Source organism: Saccostrea cucullata, unplaced genomic scaffold (assembly GCF_032062105.1).
Source record: "Saccostrea cucullata isolate Sc308-1 unplaced genomic scaffold, CSIRO_AGI_Scuc_v1 ctg1063, whole genome shotgun sequence".
Taxonomy (NCBI): Eukaryota; Metazoa; Mollusca; class Bivalvia; order Ostreida; family Ostreidae; genus Saccostrea; species Saccostrea cuccullata.
This window is the reverse complement of record NW_026922806.1, coordinates 137387-156267: the sequence shown is the minus strand read 5'-3', so window position 1 is coordinate 156267 and position 18881 is coordinate 137387. Positions and strand designations below refer to the sequence as shown.

Genomic DNA, 18881 nt, shown 5'->3' with positions numbered 1-18881 from the left:
GTATTTATCTTTGTACAACAATGGCATATATTTCTTTAAAAAAATAAGTTGCACTAGTAAAATGAATTCTACATCCAACTAGAATACATTCAATATCCTCTATCTATTAAACAACTGATACATGTGGAGATAACGAAGAGTATTCAAGATCAAAAGTCCATAATGCAATACAAAATAGGAGCAAAGCAACAAGGGCCCCAAAAACATTAGAAGTGGGATCAGGTACCATGGAGGAGTGGACATCCCCTGCCGACTGGTCATATTAGCCGTGTGCTCCTTTACATGATAGGGGAAAAGAGAAAATCTTATAAACGCAATGAAAAGAAAAAAATATTTAAAAAAAATTCTAAATTGTTTACAATCAAAAAGTGCGTTACTATTTTAAATAATGGAATGTACCTTTCTTTCGATATTTTTTTTTTTTTTTTTTAGGTCTCAAATGAATTCGGAAATAACTACGATTTTTTTTAACCTTACTGCCTCATCCACTAAGGAAAATACTTTAAATGTCTTGATTTTGCTTCCTGTTTTTTGCTATTCCTTATCACTTTACATGGACAACTGAGCTATGTTGTTTTATTTTCTGGGCGAATTAATATTGATCGGAAATATAGCAAATGCCTATGGTAAGATAATTTCTATTCTTTTCTTTTTTTTTAAATCGGTTTTAAATGAATTTTTAGTCAATTTTATTTCGATTATTTGTAGATATGTTTTCCTATCCTTCCCTTAAATCGAAGGAAGTTACAAATCATACAGAAAATTTATTTATATTTTATATTATTATGTTTCAATAAACATAAACAAACATGAATAAAAAACTGTTACTCTAAACTAACAGAAAATAATCAAACATTGTAAATTTAGACTAATATTTTTTTCACTATTTTATCTGCTTGTTTTTTCAAACTTTTATTAAAGAGAATATTACATTTTTAATCAATGTATGTAACTTAAATATCTCAATTGTACTATTGCATTTTTACGGAAGCCAAATTTGACATATCAAAATATATTTATGAATTCGATATAAGGAATTGTCGAATTTGTCATTAAGAATAATATTTTGTAAAAGGCAAATTTGATTACTTAGTTTTTGCCATTTTTATTCCTTTCAATAATATGCGGTTACTCGTGTGCTGATCGTATTGAGATCGTAGGCTGTCATGTAAAGTTAATAATATGCAAATCGTATGACGAAGAAAAAGGAAAACAGATTTCAGATGAAACAATAATAAGGAAGAATTTAAATCATCAGAAATCATCTAGTATATTTTAATCATGGACGAGTGGGAGCTACGGAAGTGTAAAGCTCTCTGTCCTTCTATTATCTCGAAATAAATCTAAGAATATTTGGTTATATAGATATAAGTATTCAAAAATTTCCGAGCAATAAATGAGGAAATAATGTTATTGAGTTCGCGGGAAGGGGATTTCTCAAGAATATCAAATGTCATGGCAATTTGATAAGAGCATACATCCTCTGTTACAACGCACTTTGATTGTGATAATGTACATCACGGAATGGTGGAGAGTTAATCACGGGTAAAATCACAATTACTTAGGATCGGTAAATATTCCTTCTTCATAACAACGTGAAGATAGCGAACAGTGATCGATATCACAAAAATCTAAAAACAATCAAAAAAAATTTTCAAAGTGCATAAGAGCAAGAACCTTTTTGGACCTTATTTGGCCCTGAGGATTTCTGAAAAATCAAAACCAATCACTTTAGGTTGCAAATGCAGTATTTATCACTTGGAGTGTTGGTGACCAGGCCCCAAGACCATAAACTGAGAACAGACTTAAGTCAAAATTTCAAATTGATATAACTTTGGAAAGAAATGTGAAAAAAATAAAACTGTTATCATATGGTTGAATTGAAGTACTTCGCACAATTGCAGAATTTTATTGTAATACATTGAAAGAAATTAAAGGATATTAAAAATCAAAATTTTGACTTTAGTCTGTTCTCAGTTTATCGTCCTGTGACCAGGTATCTATTAATCGTGATGTAAATTTCACATCTAGTCAATGCATTATGACGTCATAAAATGCGTTTTTTTTTTCATATTCTCTCAATTCCTTTGAAAATGACTTGAAGTTGAAGCATTTTTTCAATATTTCATATAGAGCACAACCTCTGATCCAAAATATTCAAATACAGAATGAAACCTCTGTTTCTGAAGATCAGAAAACATATTTTATTTTTGGAACGTGGACTGTGCTCATATTTTAATTCTTTGCTGAATGTATTCAAATACTCATCTTTTCAACAAATTTCAAGAATATTGCAGTTTCTCAAACCTGTTATTCCAATATCTGGATTCTCAAAATGAAATTTTATTATGTAAAATGAAAGCACCAAGTGTCTACTTTATTTTGATATATGAAATGGGAAAGAGGGTGATAGTTAATTAATTGTTATAAGTACAGGGTCATTTTATGCATACGATTGCTCTTGCTCTTTTTCAAAGTGCAATGCCACAATCCTCTCCTTTCGTATCTCCGTATACTCTTAAAATATACATTTCTTTTGGACTTTCCATATCATTGAAATATTCTGGAGAGGGACGTTACAATAAACAGTATAAATCAATCAATCAATCTCTTGGACTTTTATCACAACTGTTTGTCAATATAAATTTTTACAACAGTTCACCTACAGTTGAATGAACACATGAATCAAGTTTAAAAAACACATTAATATATCAATAAATAGTTAATATTAATTCTTATTTTTAGTATTTCTTCCCTTTTTTAGAATGCCTTGAAGGATATTATGGCTATAATTGTCAGGATATGTGTAGTATTAACTGTGGCGTCCCTGGTAGATGTAACAGAGTGACGGGAGAATGTCAGGATGGATGTCAGGCAGGGTGGAAGGACCTCAAATGTGACAAAAGTAAGCTTTTGGTATACAAAATGTAATAGATAAAACACTCGATGTCATTTTTCAGAAAGACAAATAAATAACCAAACATGAAAGTTGTTTTAATAAGTATGGATTATTGCTGCAGGGATCATTTGAAATTGACAAAAATCTGAGAACATTGCTAGAAAGATTATTTTTATATATAAATAGATATATCTCTTTTTTTTGTATTTCTGTTATTTTTTATCATAAAAAACCAATAATCATTTTATATGTACATGAACTTTCCTGTAGAAAATACATATTTTTTTTAAAAGAGCACAATTGGTTATTTTTTTTTCATTATGACTTTATATAAAAATGTAATAAAGGAAATTTAAAAGGCAATATCAAGGTATCAATCTTATATATTTAATTTACATCGTTAAATTAATTTATGTAAAACATCTGACACGGCAGACCCATGTTAGCAATTAAGTTTCTAAATCCCGAAAAATCTTATCCGTGAGATTAAAGCAATTCTCGAAGAATTCTCTGTAAATTGATATGATTTATAGGCTCGGCCGTCGGATGCTAAGATATGCGCGCGGGTTCTCACGACTTTCACCATTCCCTCACGGAACCTTGTCAGTGAACGCGCAAACAAAAATTCTGCTGTAATTTTAATTGCAATTTTTGATGGTTATTTTCCTCGATATGTTGGATCTTTGTTGTTCTTTGATTCGGAATTAAACCTTTTAATATTGTGGAACAGATCTAGCTTTGTTGGTGGAAGTATATATTTCAAAACAGTGAATTGATGCCTACCCTGATTACGGGGATTGCAATGTGAATACCGGTATCCGGCGGTTAATTATTTTGGAATTAGTGGTGGCAAATTATCATAATCGGCTCATATAAATATGTTAGAAAGAAAAAACGCAGATCTACGCCCAGGTGTTCTTATTTTACATAAAGGAGGAAACGATGTTGACAATGTAACAGATACACGAGATAATGAACCATTTGTGAGGGAATTAAGCTTGCGCCTTTTATGCATCGCATATTAATAAACGTTTCCACCACGCAACAATATTGCACATGTGAAAATTTGACAGCTTATGCCTCCGTTTAAAACTCGATTTTTATACACAATATCTTATAATGAACTAGTAATTAAATTCAACAGAAAATTGAAATGTCTGCTGGTACAGAAAACGAGTGTTCAGTATTGGAAACTTAAAAATATTAAACACTTTAAATTTCCGATGTTTTGTGATGGCGTTCACTTTAACAAAGAACATGGGATGATGATATATACAGGAATCTACGTGGGGCAAGAAGACTACCCAACCCTAATGGCATGTTTACCTTCACCATGTTCATGTTACGAGATAAGTTTTATTATTTATTTCTTTATTTTTATGTAATTTATGCATTCAAGATACATGTACTTGAATTTTAAATATCGATTTACAACAATGTTATGGCGTACGGAATCAAAACTTGTTTAGGTTTAAGTGTAGAACATTTTACGATAGCTGCTAGTCATTTGATGCACATGGCATCGTTTTAGTGATCTGTCACTATATGCACTGTGATCTGTCACAGTAGAAATGGCTTCTGTTCATTTTGATGCACATGGCATCTTTATGGGCATACTCTAAAACCTGGCCTGGCCCCTTTGGCCTGGCCTGGCCTCTAAGTTGGCCTGGCCTCTATTTTGGCCTCTAATTTGGCTTCAAACCAAATTTTGGCCTGGCCGCAAAAGTTGGCCTGGCCTCAAATTTGGCCCCTGTAAAAATTTTTGGCCTCACTCAAAAATAATTTCTTTTTCAGAATTTGATTGATTTTATTGGTTTTTTTTATTGATTTCATTTTTTTCACAGATTAAGCAGGTGATTTATATATTTCTGTTGATATGTAAATGTGAACATTAAAAATAATCATGTACTACCACCAATATGCTTTATTTTACTGATTATCAATTGATCAGTGTACACTTATTTCATTTTATTATTTACAGGTATTTAATACAGACACGCTACCAATACTCTTGCTTATAATTATTTAGAAAAAAAAGTATCAGAGTTTATTTTGTGTTTTCCAAATTGTGAACATTGAAAAAAATCTCTAGTAATAATTCATGTCAAATGTCATTAATAGCTTTGAAAAATTCCCACTTGTTAAGTAGATGAATCATCATCTTTCACACACTGTGGAGTGTTGTGTTACTGTTATGCCTGCATCATCTGTGTGATATATGAATACAGGCACCTAAGATTTTTTTTTTCAAATAAATATACCAAGACAGATACCAAAATATTTATATTATACTGATTTGAGTACTCTGTTAAAAATTCATGTTCACTTTAATCTAAGAACAGTTGGTATTTAAAAAAAATTAAGATAAATAACTTTATCAGATAATTTATAACTTTCTGTTCCTGTGCCGTAGCACTGTAATTGGATATCAAATGACAAAAAATTCTGCAGCACGGTTCTTGACAGGGAGTTTAAAGGTTGAAGTTAATCAGTAATGACATGTATATGTGCATAGGCTGTTAAGCCACCCATGATTTATAAAGAATTTCCTGCTACAACTTTCACTACCAACAATTATCAAAACAAAAGTTGAGTTTGATGATAGTTTATTAACACTTGTGCTGTAAAACAATTGCATTCTATCCACCAGACCATTAGAACCCTATCATATAAAATGTGGTCAATTACTTGCATATCATAGTATTGACTCTTTTTTCTATCAGTTTGTAAAAGTAGTCAACATCATCAAACAGATTTTTTTTATTTTAAATAAAGACAGTTTAAAAAAAACTTGTATTAAACAAGTAATACTTAAAATGGCAAATTTAAAATTCTTTTTAGTTCTTAGTTAATTACTACTCATTTGCATCTCTTTGTTGTCTTGATTATTTAATTGTGATGTTTCTAAATGTTTTACTCTGTAAAAATTATCATTCCTACCATGGAAATAAAAAAAAAATAAAGGCACATTTAATAAATCATTAAGAGAGTGTCTTATTAAAAGTAAAATTATATGCTCTGTGTTATAGTCTTCAGAATTGCAACAGATCAATAGAAAATCAATAAAAATAAATCAGATTGGTAGTAGTGTATAATTATTTCACTTTTCGCATTTACATTTCAACAGAAATAAATAATCTGTAAAAAAAAAAAAATGAAATCAATAAAAATTCAATAAAATCAATCAAATTCTGAAAAAGAAATTATTTTTGAGTGAGGCCAAAATTGAGGCCAAAAATTTTTACAGAGGCCATATTTGAGGCCAGGCAAACTTTTGAGGCCAGGCCAAAATTTGGTTTGAAGCCAACTTAGAGGCCAGGCCAGGCCAAAGGGGCCAGGCCAGGTTTTAGAGTATGCCATCTTTATGTTTGCGATCTGTCGCAATGAGCTGTAATATGTACAGCTGAGCAGTTGCTATTAATGTTATGTGCTAGCAGCTTTCAAAGTAAAATGTCTCTACATGCTGATGGAATTATGCTCAAATGTAAATGATTCTATGTTTTTTCATATAGTCATTTATAATGTAAATAAATGGCATTTTTCAATTCACAGAATCTTAATTTTGTTTCTTCGTATCAAACAGAGTTAAACTATTGTCAATGGATTTACATAAATATTTTTAATAGAATGTGATGTGGGCAGTTTTGGACAAAACTGTACTAAGTCATGTGGAGTTCAAAATTGCTTCAGAAATGAACAATGTCATCACATTAATGGGACATGCTCGAATGGCTGCAATAAGGGTTACCAAGGAGACACTTGTACACAAGGTGACGTATACATAAAATCCTTTCATGAATTTTGCAGATTATAATTGGACAATTATTGTTAAGCAAATTAAATAAGCATCCCCTGCCGACCGGCCACACCCGCCGTGTGCTTCTTGTCATGTATAAACTCCTGGTGACAAAGATAAGCTGCTGCATAAATAAGGGAAGTTAACAATTGAATTTTTTTAAGTCAATTAATTACAAAAATACTGAAAGGCATAAATTTACAAGCATGTGTGTCGTGCTGGAATATATCATTAATATTAAATGGTCACTCATTCAGATATCGATTAAAATAAAAAAAAATATATAGAGGATATTCAATGTTTTGTAGTTGAATATGGAATTTATTTCACGAGTGGGACAGGGTTTTTGATATTTTCACGAGTGCGAAGCACGAGTGAAAATATCAAAAAATCCTGTCTCACGAGTGAAATAAATTCCATATTCAACTACAAAACATTGAATTTTCTGTTTATTACATTTTAAAAAAAAAGTTCTTTGATTTTTTCTTTCTCTCTGTATTTTTGTAATACAGTCATAGACTCGTGACGTCATAGTTGAGCGGTTGAGACGTCATAGCTATGTGAGGCGAAAACACTGTAAACATGGATTTAGCAACATATGTTTGGTAATTTTGACAGTTTTATTCGCTGTCAGAATGGTTTATTTATTTCCATCTATCTTATATTAGGTCAAGGAAGATTTTTTTACAGCAATCTTCGTTATGGGAAGGGAAATCGAGAGTTTTCCCGCACTTCTGATATTCGTCACACTGTGACAGGATATCATTTTGATATCCTTTCACAGTGTGACAGGATATCATTTTTATTCAATGAATAAATTACAGTATTTCACGGGTAAAAATGTAATAAATATAGTAAATTACATTATACAAACAATTGTTTTAGAGGGGGGGGGGTCTTTTTTTTAATAAGATGAAAGATTTTCACACCCTGTAAACCTTTTTTTTCAAAAAGTATCCTCCCCGTTGAGCGATGGATTTTAATAGAACATAGTATTCCATTGTTTACACAAAATAAATGCATTTTTCAATGTGTACTTAGAATGCAATTTAAAAAAAATTCCAAATGTGACCATGGGTGTTTTAACATTTTACAGTAATTTATATGTAATCCGAAGTATTTCAACCATTGCGATATACTGAAATTAGGGTTTATATGTATGCAATGGATTTTGTCAGTTTCACCTGAGTGTATGATTAATAGAATTGATATTGCCAGCACTTTAACACAAAAAATGAAAAAAAAGATAAACATATTTTACATATACAGTACAATATGTTTTAAGCAATTCCGGTTTTAATGATTTGACGCCTTTTATAACTAATTATTTTTTAAGCATATTGATATGCTAACGAAAATATCCCATTGCGTATACATATATAACAAGGCAAAGAAAGGCAATTCTTTATAAGTATGTTTTACTCTACATGTCATTGTTATTTATGTTGATTATTTTTTCCAGTGTGCCGAAACAGACGATATGGATACAACTGCAAAGAAACCTGTACCAACTGTAGCTTTGTCAGGAGATGTGATGCAAGATCAGGGAAATGTAACGGTATATAAACACAATCCATTATAGGCAAAAAAATATTGTATACGAGTAGCAACCGAATTTGATGTTGTTTACTAGATCTTGAAAATGCTCTGAATACAAGAATGTAGTCTTCTTAAAAGGTTTAATTGTTTCCTAAAAACAGAAATCAAAAATTAATGTACTTTTAGATTGAGCAGCAGGTAACATTCTTGAATTTATCATCTGCAAAATTAAGTACTTCCTTGAATAATTTTTTTCTACGAGATAGATCGTTTATTTAAAGTTCTTGAAAGTATAAGCCTTAAGGACATAGATTGCATTATAATACTACTTTATAAATAAAGAAAGACTTACCAAAATCGATCAAATAATCCAGCATACATGTAATCTATAAAAAATGAATTGAAATGCTTGAGCTCTTACTGTAATTGGCTTTGAACATATGTATTTTTAAATTTTGATATTTTTTCCAAGAGATAGATAATTGGTTTACTTATAAAATATAGATTAAAGATGAAAGATTTTTTAAAAAAGCACTAATGTTAAAATTACTTTTTTGCAGTGATAAAAGGATCATTAGATTCTGATACAAGTGAGGAGAACCTTTACTTAGTGTACGGATTGATAGCTTCTCTTCTCTCAAGTGTTGGCTTAAATCTCGTTTTAATTATCTGGTGAGTTTTTGTATATTGTGTTCCTTCTCAACTCCTTCGTAGTTAATGATTGCAAATATTTTTAAAACTGTCATCTGCTTACATCTTTCCAACATTTAAAGAAATCAGATATATTTTAGGAGCTGTAGAAAGAAAACGCGCAAAGGAAAGAATCAACAAAGGAAAATAAATACACCGATACCTAGAAAATCGAATGCATTGATTAAAGTTGAAGAACGTTTAGTGCATGTATATGACGATCTGGATGAAACAGATATATCCAAAGAACCTTCCAAATTGCAAGTAGAGATCAACGATGAAGATGGAGATAGTATAGTATATGAAGACCCGGATCAAATAGATATATCCAAAGAACTTTCAAAATTGCAAGTAGATATCAAAGATGAAGATGGAGATAGTGTAGTCTATGAAGACCCGGATCTTACAGATATATCCAACGAACCTTCAAAATTGCAAGTAGAGATCAAAGATGAAGATGGAGATAGTGTAATATATGAAGATCCGGATCAAACAAATTAACACTTCATTTATGAGAATTAACATTAGATTGGTGATGCAGTGTTAATTTAAACAAAGAAAGAAGGGAGCATTCAAATCTAAAAAAAAAAAAGAAGTGTAAATATAAACAAGCTGTTCATTATATATCTTGATATTTCTTTTTTTCTCAAAAAGAAGAAATTAAATAATCATCATGATTACCTCTGCTATTATTTATTAAATTAATAGTTATCTTAATACATATCATTACCTTTGCCATTGTGAATAAATTTTATTTTAAAAAATAATTTTGAACGATACTCTTTATATCCTAAACTACATGACTCCTAATTTTCATCCAATCCCTTATCAAAAAGCTGCATCTTCGTACAAAAAAAAGAGAAATGTCATTTCCAAAAATAACACATGATAAGAGTAAATTTTGATAAAAAAGATTGTTTAAAAAAAATCTAAAAAATCTCTGGAAATGTTTACATATCTGATATCAAAATTTTCACACTGAACTTACATAAGTTTATAGAGTTTAATAAATTGGACGATTAATAAACTGAATTCTTCTGACTTCCAAAGTTTTTTTTAGTTAACTTTCTAAATGATAATTCGATATTTTGTCAATGCATGATGGTGTACACAATAAATTGATAATATTAATAAGAAAGGTATAATCAAAAGGTTTTTTTCAGTAGAGGGGGTTGTTTAACAGAAATGTGTTAGTTTCTTAAGATAACCATTTTACATTTGTAATCTCTGTTTTTAAAACTAATTTAACCCTTACTGATTTTATTTTTTTGAAAATCATTAAATAAAAGATTCAAATAGTTGTAGGTAACTGCTTGTTGCGTTTCTTTTGCGTTTCAGTAGATATTTTTCAAAGTGATATAAAAAAATTAATGCATATCATAAAAAATACTATTTTGTTACGGATTGATTGATTAATTGTATATTGTTTAACGTCCCTCTCGAGTATTTTTCACTCTTATGGAAACGTATGCCGGAGAAGGGCTTCAAATTGTGACCTTTACTCGGAACTCAGGGCCATTGAGCTGTGAAGGACCTTTATCGCGCCTGTCTTGACACGGAACCTCTGTTTTTAAGGTCTCATCCGCAACTTTCACTTCAAGTTTCGAGTGCATAGAGAAGAAATACAATCCCTGAGACGTTCTACTTTTCTATTTTTCCGTTCGCTCACCGTTCGTTCACAGTATTGCGTTCACAAAACGCTTTTCGTTCCGTTTACTTTGCGTTCAACTTGCGTTCACCGTTCACTTATCGTTCAGTCTTCATTGTCATCCGAAGTGAAAGGACATGTTTTTGATGGTATGGATTTACGCGTTTTTTAAATTAATTAATTTAGATATCGTGATTGAAGAATAATTATTTCATTGCAAAAATTATATATCTGTGTTATTTCTACTTCTATTATTATAACTCAGCTGTTACTTATTTCATGAAATTTTCCTGAAAAATAATACATTAAAAACCTATATGTATGTAGAACGATGCTAAAATATTAATTACAAAAAGGCAATTTACAAATGCTTCACGCACGGCATCCATTTGTTGTAATTTTAAAGAGGAAAAATTATTAATGGATGTATAATAATTAATCCAAGTCTTTTACAGGACAAGAATACATTAAAAAATTATTTCTACAGTAACGCGTATTTTAAACTACACGTAGGTTTGAGAATTAAGAACAGTTCTTCAAATATTTAATTAAATATCTCTAGAGCTAATTAAATTGATAGTGTGGTTTAAAATTTTAGAAAAGACCAACTGTTTAAAATAGTCTATTATTAGAGCAGGAAAATTGCTTCCTTCACTGTACCTAAACATGTCTGCCACTAAGTGTAATTAAGACCCCCGGTGCCTTTTCTCCCGAAATAAAATTCTTAGAGTTTTTTCATTATATTTTAATTTATATTTAATGTGTATTGTAACACAAGAAAACCAGTCTTAAAACCAATATCAAAAATCATTCAACAATAGTATTTCAGAATAAACTATTTCCGCAATATTTTAAATTGGCTCGGAATATCTTTCGAATTCAATTTAAAACTTAATCCTTCAAAGTATATATTCCCATTATTTATTTATTTTGTCTGCAGGAATGCAAAAATCAGATCTAGAAATGAGAAGAAAATTTAAAACTTCTTGGAAATGCTTCGGCATGTTCGGTGAAATGCGATTTCCATACCTCCACTGTGTCGAATTATTTTGATTGACAGGGCAAGCACGCTACTAGCACGGACGTCCTGTATACTGTGTGAACTTGATCATGGAAAATAAAGCCAATGATTTCTGTCAAATGGATTTGTTAATCTAAAAAAAATAAATTACCTTTACTTCTTGGAATATTTAGGAAAAATAATGATAATTTTTATTTGATACAACAGATATCTGCGAATTGAGGGGGTTATCTCTCTCTCTCTCTCTCTCTCTCTCTCTCTCTCTCTCTCTCTCTCTCTCTCTCTCTCTCTCTCTCTCTCTCTCTCTCTCTCTCGTACATTTCTCTGTTCAATAAAAACTAATTTAGTTTTGAAAATTTAATCTATTACAAATAATGTTTTTTTTCCCAAAATTTTGACCGAGTATTATCACGGCCGGGAAATGTCTACAGATACATGAAGAAGTTAGCTAAAATAATCATCATAAAAGAATACAAAAGGCACATAAATATAGAATATTTTGCATTAGAATTTAAAAAAAACGAGAGTTTTTATGGAGTACGATATCAGTCAATATCAACAGATAATTCTGAATTTAAAAAAATCCGATATTTTACAAAGAATTGCCTTGGCACGGAAATACATGTATGGTTGTTTCAACCCCGTACAATGCTTTTTTCCCCCAAAATCTTGACCGAGTATTATCACGACCGGGAAATGTCTACAGATACATGAAGAAGTTAGCTAAAATAATCATCATAAAAGAATACAAAAGGCACATAAATATAGAATATTTTGCATTAGAATTTAAATAAAACGAGAGTTTTTATGGAGTACGATATCAGTCAATATCAACAGATAATTCTGAATTAAAAAAAAAATCCTATATTTTACAAAGAATTGCCTTGGCACGGAAATACATGTATGGTTGTTTCAACCCCGTACAATGTAATTAATTCATTCTATAAGTAGTAGTTTTATCTTCAGAAGTCCACATTATTTTATTAGTGAAAAGAAAAAGCATATTTACTATATAAATAGATTTATTTTATATTTCATCTACACGCGTTCGAAAACAAATACACATGTTTTACGGCAATTAAAATTGTGTTATAAAAATATCGATTTAATTCATAGGTGCATATATGTACAGAACAAAAGTGTTTTTATTATTTATTTATTCATTTATTAATTTATTCATTAATCTATTGTTAATTTATATTTAATTACCTAAAATTAGAATTAAAGAATAATAGAATAAACTCAATGGAAGGAAAAGATCAGATGCATTCCAAATAAATCGTTCATCTTGCGTTCACCTTTCGTTCACCGTTCACTTTGCGCTCGCATTTGCGCTCCGTTCGCGTTCTGCGTTCACTCACCGTTCACCTTTCACACATCGTTCACCAAGTTGCGTTCAGCGTTTGCACATCGTTCACCCACCGTTCGCTTTGCGTTCGTTCACCGTTCGTTCAGCGTTCGTTCACCGTTAAGGTGGGAAAGTAGAGCGTTTCAGGGACTGTAATTGTGTACCCATTTTTTATCGAATTAGATCGGTCGCGGCTGATCTGAGATACGAACTCACGACCTCCCGATCATGAAACGAGCGCTCCACCATCTGAGCTACAGTGAACGCTTTTTGATAAGGATGATGTGAAGCTAATAACTGTAAATAAAAGCTGTTTTAAAATAAAATTTAGAATCCTACCCATGGCCCATGAATTCTCAAAAAGTAGTGTTAAGTAAAAATAACACAATCTTTTTGCAATATGAAAGGAAATTCCAAAGCTCTGCCAAACTGACGATTTTCTTTTCCTTCAATTCACAAAGATTTTTTGCCCTTTTTTAGGATATATAGACATAATACAAGCCTTCTGAGACTGTTGCCATAGCAGTAACTTTCCCATGTCGGCAAGAGTAATCTTTTTCTCATTATTATAATAAAATGAAAATGCGATGAAATGAAAAAAAAAAATCCGTAAAAATTCATTGAAGAGGAATAAAAAGCATTCTTAATATTTATCTCATCAACTGAAGGAAAAAGGGCATACCAAAAGTCACTATTATATTTTCAAGCGTTTAAAACATATTGTGGATGAACCCTTGAAAATTAAAGGGTTCTAATTCTCTAAATAAAACCAATTAAGAGGAACGAATTGCAAACTTGATATTTAATTCTTTAGGATAGATTCACAAACCAAAATATCAGCACATCTCTGCAAGCGATTAAAAGTGTGGAAAACTAAACGCGACACTGTCAGATCTGGACAGACAGGGGAAAAGACAGACGAACGTTTGGACAGACGTAGAAGATACATTAAGTCCCTACTGGTGAACTTCCGATTTCACCAATAGGGGACAAATAAACCATTTTGTAAAGTGCCTACAGTGTTGTATATCTCGTACAATCGTTCAGTGATTACGTCTCAATCTCTAAACTATGATGTCACCGTTTCACGAAAGATGGACGCAAAAGCAATTGTAATTGATAGAATATCCTATTGTGTTTTTTTTTATTTGAATAATAGAGTTTCAATCGTGAGATTGATTAGTTTTTTTTTCTTTTATTTTCTCTCGTGAATATAAAGAGAGATTTGGTTTTTTTTTTTTAAGAATAAGGCCCATATATGAAATCAAAATTCTTTATCTAACTACAATATATTAAATATCCTCTATCTTATTAACAATACAAAATAGAAACAGAGCAAAGACGGACCTCCAAAACATCAGACGTGGGATCAGTGAGCATCCCCTGCCGACCTGTCACACCCGCCATGTGCTCCTGATAGGGAAATCTAACAAACGAAATAAAAAGAAAAAGAATACTGAGAAAAAACAAATTTCGAAACTGTTTACAATCAAAAAGTGTGTTACTACTTTGAATAATAAAATGTACTATTTTTTTTTTAAATCTTTATCGTTTAGCTTTTTTTCTGATAAATGTACATTGTCAATATAAGGTCTCACATAAATTCAAAAATAACTATGATTTTTAAAACTGAATGCCTTATCCATTAAACAAAATGATGTCTTATTTTTTGCTTCCCGTTTGATAGTTATTCTGTAGCACCTTACATTACATAGACAGCTAAGCTATGTTGTTTTATTTTCTTTTCGAATTGATATTGTTCGGAAACATTGTATATGCTCTTGGTAAGATATTTTCTTTTCATTTAAATAAATCTCAGTTTTATATTGTATTTTTAGTCAATTTGATTTTTTTTATTTGTATTTTTTTTTCTAATCTGACATAATACAAAAAACATATTTTGCATGACTAATACACTTACAATCGTTGAAAAGTCATAGAAAGTCGGTATATTGAAGATGAGTTTTTATCACAACCTGAAATCCACGTAGTAACCAAAAATAAAGACTATTGATTTATATTTCATATTTTGATGTTTTAACAAACATGAAACAAAAAAACTGTCACAGACTGTTAACATTTGTTTTGCGCAAGAGGAATTGGATATTTCAAAACTACACGTATTTTGCCTGAATCGGTACGGTTTCCATGCTGCAGGAAATAACGTTAAAGATAATTAAGAAATGAATTTGATGCCATCATTTGTTTTGACAGTAAATATTTTTATGTGCTCTTAATTACATGCAATAGTTATTGATTCAGATCACATATGTACAGCACATTTGCAGCTCCACTGTTCTGCAGCGATTTGAATGCATGTAATAAAGTAAAAAATTGTGAACATAGCATTTATTTCAAATACCAAAAATATGACATATATATAAATAATTACAATTCAGGAATGCAGCAAGAGGGAGGGTCCAAAAATATTCCGCACTTTAAACAAAAGAAAACTTGTAATCTTAAGGTAGAATCTGTCAGGGTAGTCTTTGTTATAAGATTTTCAATCTTTTTATAATGATAAATAAGCACTTACTTATCAATCAGTCAAAAGCACATGACATGTTTCCTTGTTATTAAATGAAGTGCAGCCTGTGAAACATGGAATGATAATTACATATTGCGACTTCACAATTTCAGTCATTTTTAGGGGTACTTGTCATGCAAAGAAGACAAAAAATCACAAAATTACCTCTTAAAACATCGTTGTCTTTATTGTTTATTAATTGAACAGTATTAAGCAATATTTCCTGAGAATAAATTCTTTTTTCTTCAATAGACATAAAAGATAAGTCCACATGTTAAAAACTATATGCAAATGAACTCTATTTATTTGCAGTCAATTTTCCACCCTACATTTGTAAATATTTTTGAGAAGTTTTTGTCACGATGTTTTTAATCTTCAATATGACAAAGAATATATCCAAATGATTAAAAAAGTGATTAATATATATAACTTTCCCCTCTAACTAATGAGAGATAGGTTATTTAGCGATGCTAATATTCTTGAACTTTTTTGCACTTACACGAATTTTATTATTAAATGACTGTTTGGGGTTACTTTGAGATAAAAAATATTTATAGAAAATTGAACTTTTAATTAAAAGATCATATTTAATAGAAAAATTGTAATCAAACTCCAAGAATATGAATAAGTAACAAATTATTATGAAAAGGAATGGACATCATTTCATGATATATATCACAAAATGTACACACGATCTACAACACGTACATCTTTGACTAAGACACATTTTACCAAAATATTACATTATTTAGTTGGCAACTGAAGAGTTTTTTAGGATCTTTGCATTCTTTCAAAATAACTACATACTATTTACATTATTACAGTAAGTTGTATACATTGTAATTTCATTACACAAGATATCATGATTTGTCAACTTATTTAAGGGTCAAGATCTATTAAATGAAAGGTCCCTACAGGTTTCTTTAATTCAAGAAATATATTGTCATTAAGCATTATAAGCAAAAAAATACATAAATTGAATTAAGATTATTTTGGCATGATTTTAAATTGAATTCTGTGAATTTCAAAATGCAGCATTTTTTAACCATTTCTACTGAAGCTGAAAAGTACGGGAAAAAGTGACATTTAGTTAATTATGACTTCATAATTGATCTGGTACAGGCTAAACACATTCACTAGTTATGATGTCATACGACGTAGGTTCTACGTTAACATTTAAGGCAATGTGCATGAATGTTTTAGAGGGTGGAGGTGAGAAAACTTTTAAACCACGCATTTTGGAGCCAAAAGCTATTTTGATAGAGATGAGGCTAATATTAATAGCCGTTACTAATGGGCACTTAGAAACTATCACCCGAAAGAAAAAAAAAACCAAGACTACCCTGCAGTGCATTAATACGACATTAATAACGACTAGGCATTTAGATCACATTAGTTCATTCATACACAGCAATACACGTATTTGCTTGAATACAGGCAATAATGAATAATTTAATTGACATGACTGATCTGAGTCAATTCAGAATATGTTTCAAACCTTTTAGTGTGTACTTGTTTTTATTAAGGCGATGGAAACTCCAACCATAAGGAAGCGTGCTGAGACGGTATCCTTTCTTCTGTTTAAGTATTTGGTTGTATTTTAAATGAAAAGGGATTCTATTGAAGGCGATTTCCGCATTTTCCAGATGTACATTTTTTTTTTTTTTTTTTTTTTTTTTTTTTTTTAAGGATTATGTACACAGTTGATAAAATTAACAATCATATAGACTTGTTTTTGTTTTGCGTGATAGAAACATTTATTAAAGCAACAAGTCTGTGACATAGTACATGTAAAAAAAGTACTTAATTCTTCAATATTCTGCAATATATTTGATTGTGAGGATGTGTAGGTGTCTTCTAATTAAAGGGTTATGTTGTTATTCTCAAATTGTACAAGTTTAGAAAACATTTACATATAATATTGTCAGTTATAAATCTCATTAAAAAACGACCCCCATAAAAAAAATAATACAAAAAGAATACCAAAAAAAAACAAGATTAAAAAAGTCTTGAATAGGACTAAAGCACCGACCATATTAGAGTGGGGATCAGATGCCCATGGTAAGTAATCATCCCCTGTCGACTGATATCGCTTGCTGTGAGCTATATGTATTGATAAGTAAGATGGAATACCTCGGAGTCTTTAGTTTTTAAAACAGTTTCACAAGAAATTATAGTCAGAAATTGTAATCTCTAAAACTACTGCCGAACCACAGTTGTTACAAAACCCTCCCAAAAAAAAAATAAATAAAAAAATAAAATAAAAACAAAAAAAATTATTAATTCTATCACATCAACCAAAGCACCTGTTAAATTTGCTGAATGTTGACTTTTAATGAGGCTGAATCATCATATTTACAATTACTAAATTGTCAGTAGATTGTCTCGGCTTAAGAAGTGAATGCACGCTCTTAAGCGTCGAATAATTTTGGATACATAACAACATATGTAGCTTTAATTCAGTATTAAAACATTAATAAGGAAAGTTGACGATCAAAAAGCTGAAGTCAACCCGTGTGTAGTAGTGTATAAGTTTAGTTTGCAACTATGTCTTTAATCGGTGAAGCATCTAAATATGAAAGAAACGTAGCACCGTTTTTGAAAGGGGGGGCAGCCAGAGAATTTTTTCACTTACCTGGAAAAGTGGACATACAAAAACCCCTTTATTTATAGATTACTGTTAAATATTTAGCTATTAAATGAATTAAAATTATCATTATTTATTTGTTAATACGTCATCGATATATGATATTGCTGAGTTGAAGATAAAATCAAGCATCCAGATGTCTAAATTCTAAAAGTGTAGATTTACATATATCCTTCTTAGATTTGAAAGAGAAATAAAATAAAGAAAATAAAAATATCGGTTTTCTCTCATCGACCAGATTCAAATACAATTCTAGGAAAATTTTAATAAAAGAGTAAACTGCCATAAGATTTTAATAAGACCTTTTATTATTTGATAGGCTATGAGTGTCAATAAAACGAAAAATATATATAGTAAATGTGACGTACTTTATTCTAAAAATAACTGTTCACTTAGGGAAATAGGAAGAAGGAAATATATTGAAGAACATGTAGCTAAATACTAAAATTTTTCAGTAATGTATGCTACTATTCTTACTTAGATGTTCCTTTCTTTAATACAACGAGAATTTCTTAGAAAATGGCCATTGTAAATCTGAAGTCTTATAAAACGTTGAAGATAAAGTAGAGTTCTGAGAATTTTTTGCCTTCTTGCCTCGTTCAGAAAAAGTTTTTTTCTTAAACAAAATCTCATAACACTTAATGAACTTAATGCATATAAGTTATCCCGTATTAAACATGAAATGTGGAACTGCATTAATTTATTTTCTTGGTGAAATTGCATTGATTGGGAAAATAGCAGAGGCTTATGGTAAGATTTTTTTTAC

General features: G+C 30.3%; 2 protein-coding genes and 1 long non-coding RNA gene across 4 annotated transcripts in view; 2 read left to right on the top strand and 1 right to left on the bottom strand.

Moving 5' to 3' along the window:
• The window catches only part of LOC134262526 (platelet endothelial aggregation receptor 1-like), a 47042-nt gene that overhangs the window by 18135 nt on the left and 10026 nt on the right, over nt 1–18881 (top strand). The gene's annotated exons all lie outside the window — the stretch shown is intronic.
• Nucleotides 551–9526, top strand: LOC134262528 (multiple epidermal growth factor-like domains protein 10). Its single transcript, XM_062744929.1, has 6 exons — nt 551–626; nt 2765–2905; nt 6526–6669; nt 8158–8253; nt 8795–8906; nt 9026–9526. The coding sequence occupies exons 1-6, from the start codon at nt 569–571 to the stop codon at nt 9423–9425; spliced, it is 951 nt and encodes a 316-aa protein (XP_062600913.1). The 5' UTR covers nt 551–568; the 3' UTR covers nt 9426–9526.
• LOC134262529 (uncharacterized) lies at nt 8249–14345 on the bottom strand. Its single transcript, XR_009991021.1, has 3 exons — nt 14289–14345; nt 8587–8620; nt 8249–8385 (listed from the first exon to the last, which is right to left on the bottom strand). It is a non-coding gene; the product is annotated as an uncharacterized LOC134262529 (long non-coding RNA).

What these genes read in the sequence shown, in the direction of transcription:
- LOC134262528 (XM_062744929.1), top strand. Translation starts at nt 569, where the DNA reads ATGTTGTTTTATTTTCTGGGCGAATTAATATTGATCGGAAATATAGCA. An exon ending in GGACCTCAAATGTGACAAAA is followed by an intron (nt 2,906 to 6,525) that starts GTAAGCTTTTGG and finishes TATTTTTAATAG; the next exon opens with AATGTGATGTGGGCAGTTTT. An exon ending in AATCTCGTTTTAATTATCTG is followed by an intron (nt 8,907 to 9,025) that starts GTGAGTTTTTGT and finishes GATATATTTTAG; the next exon opens with GAGCTGTAGAAAGAAAACGC.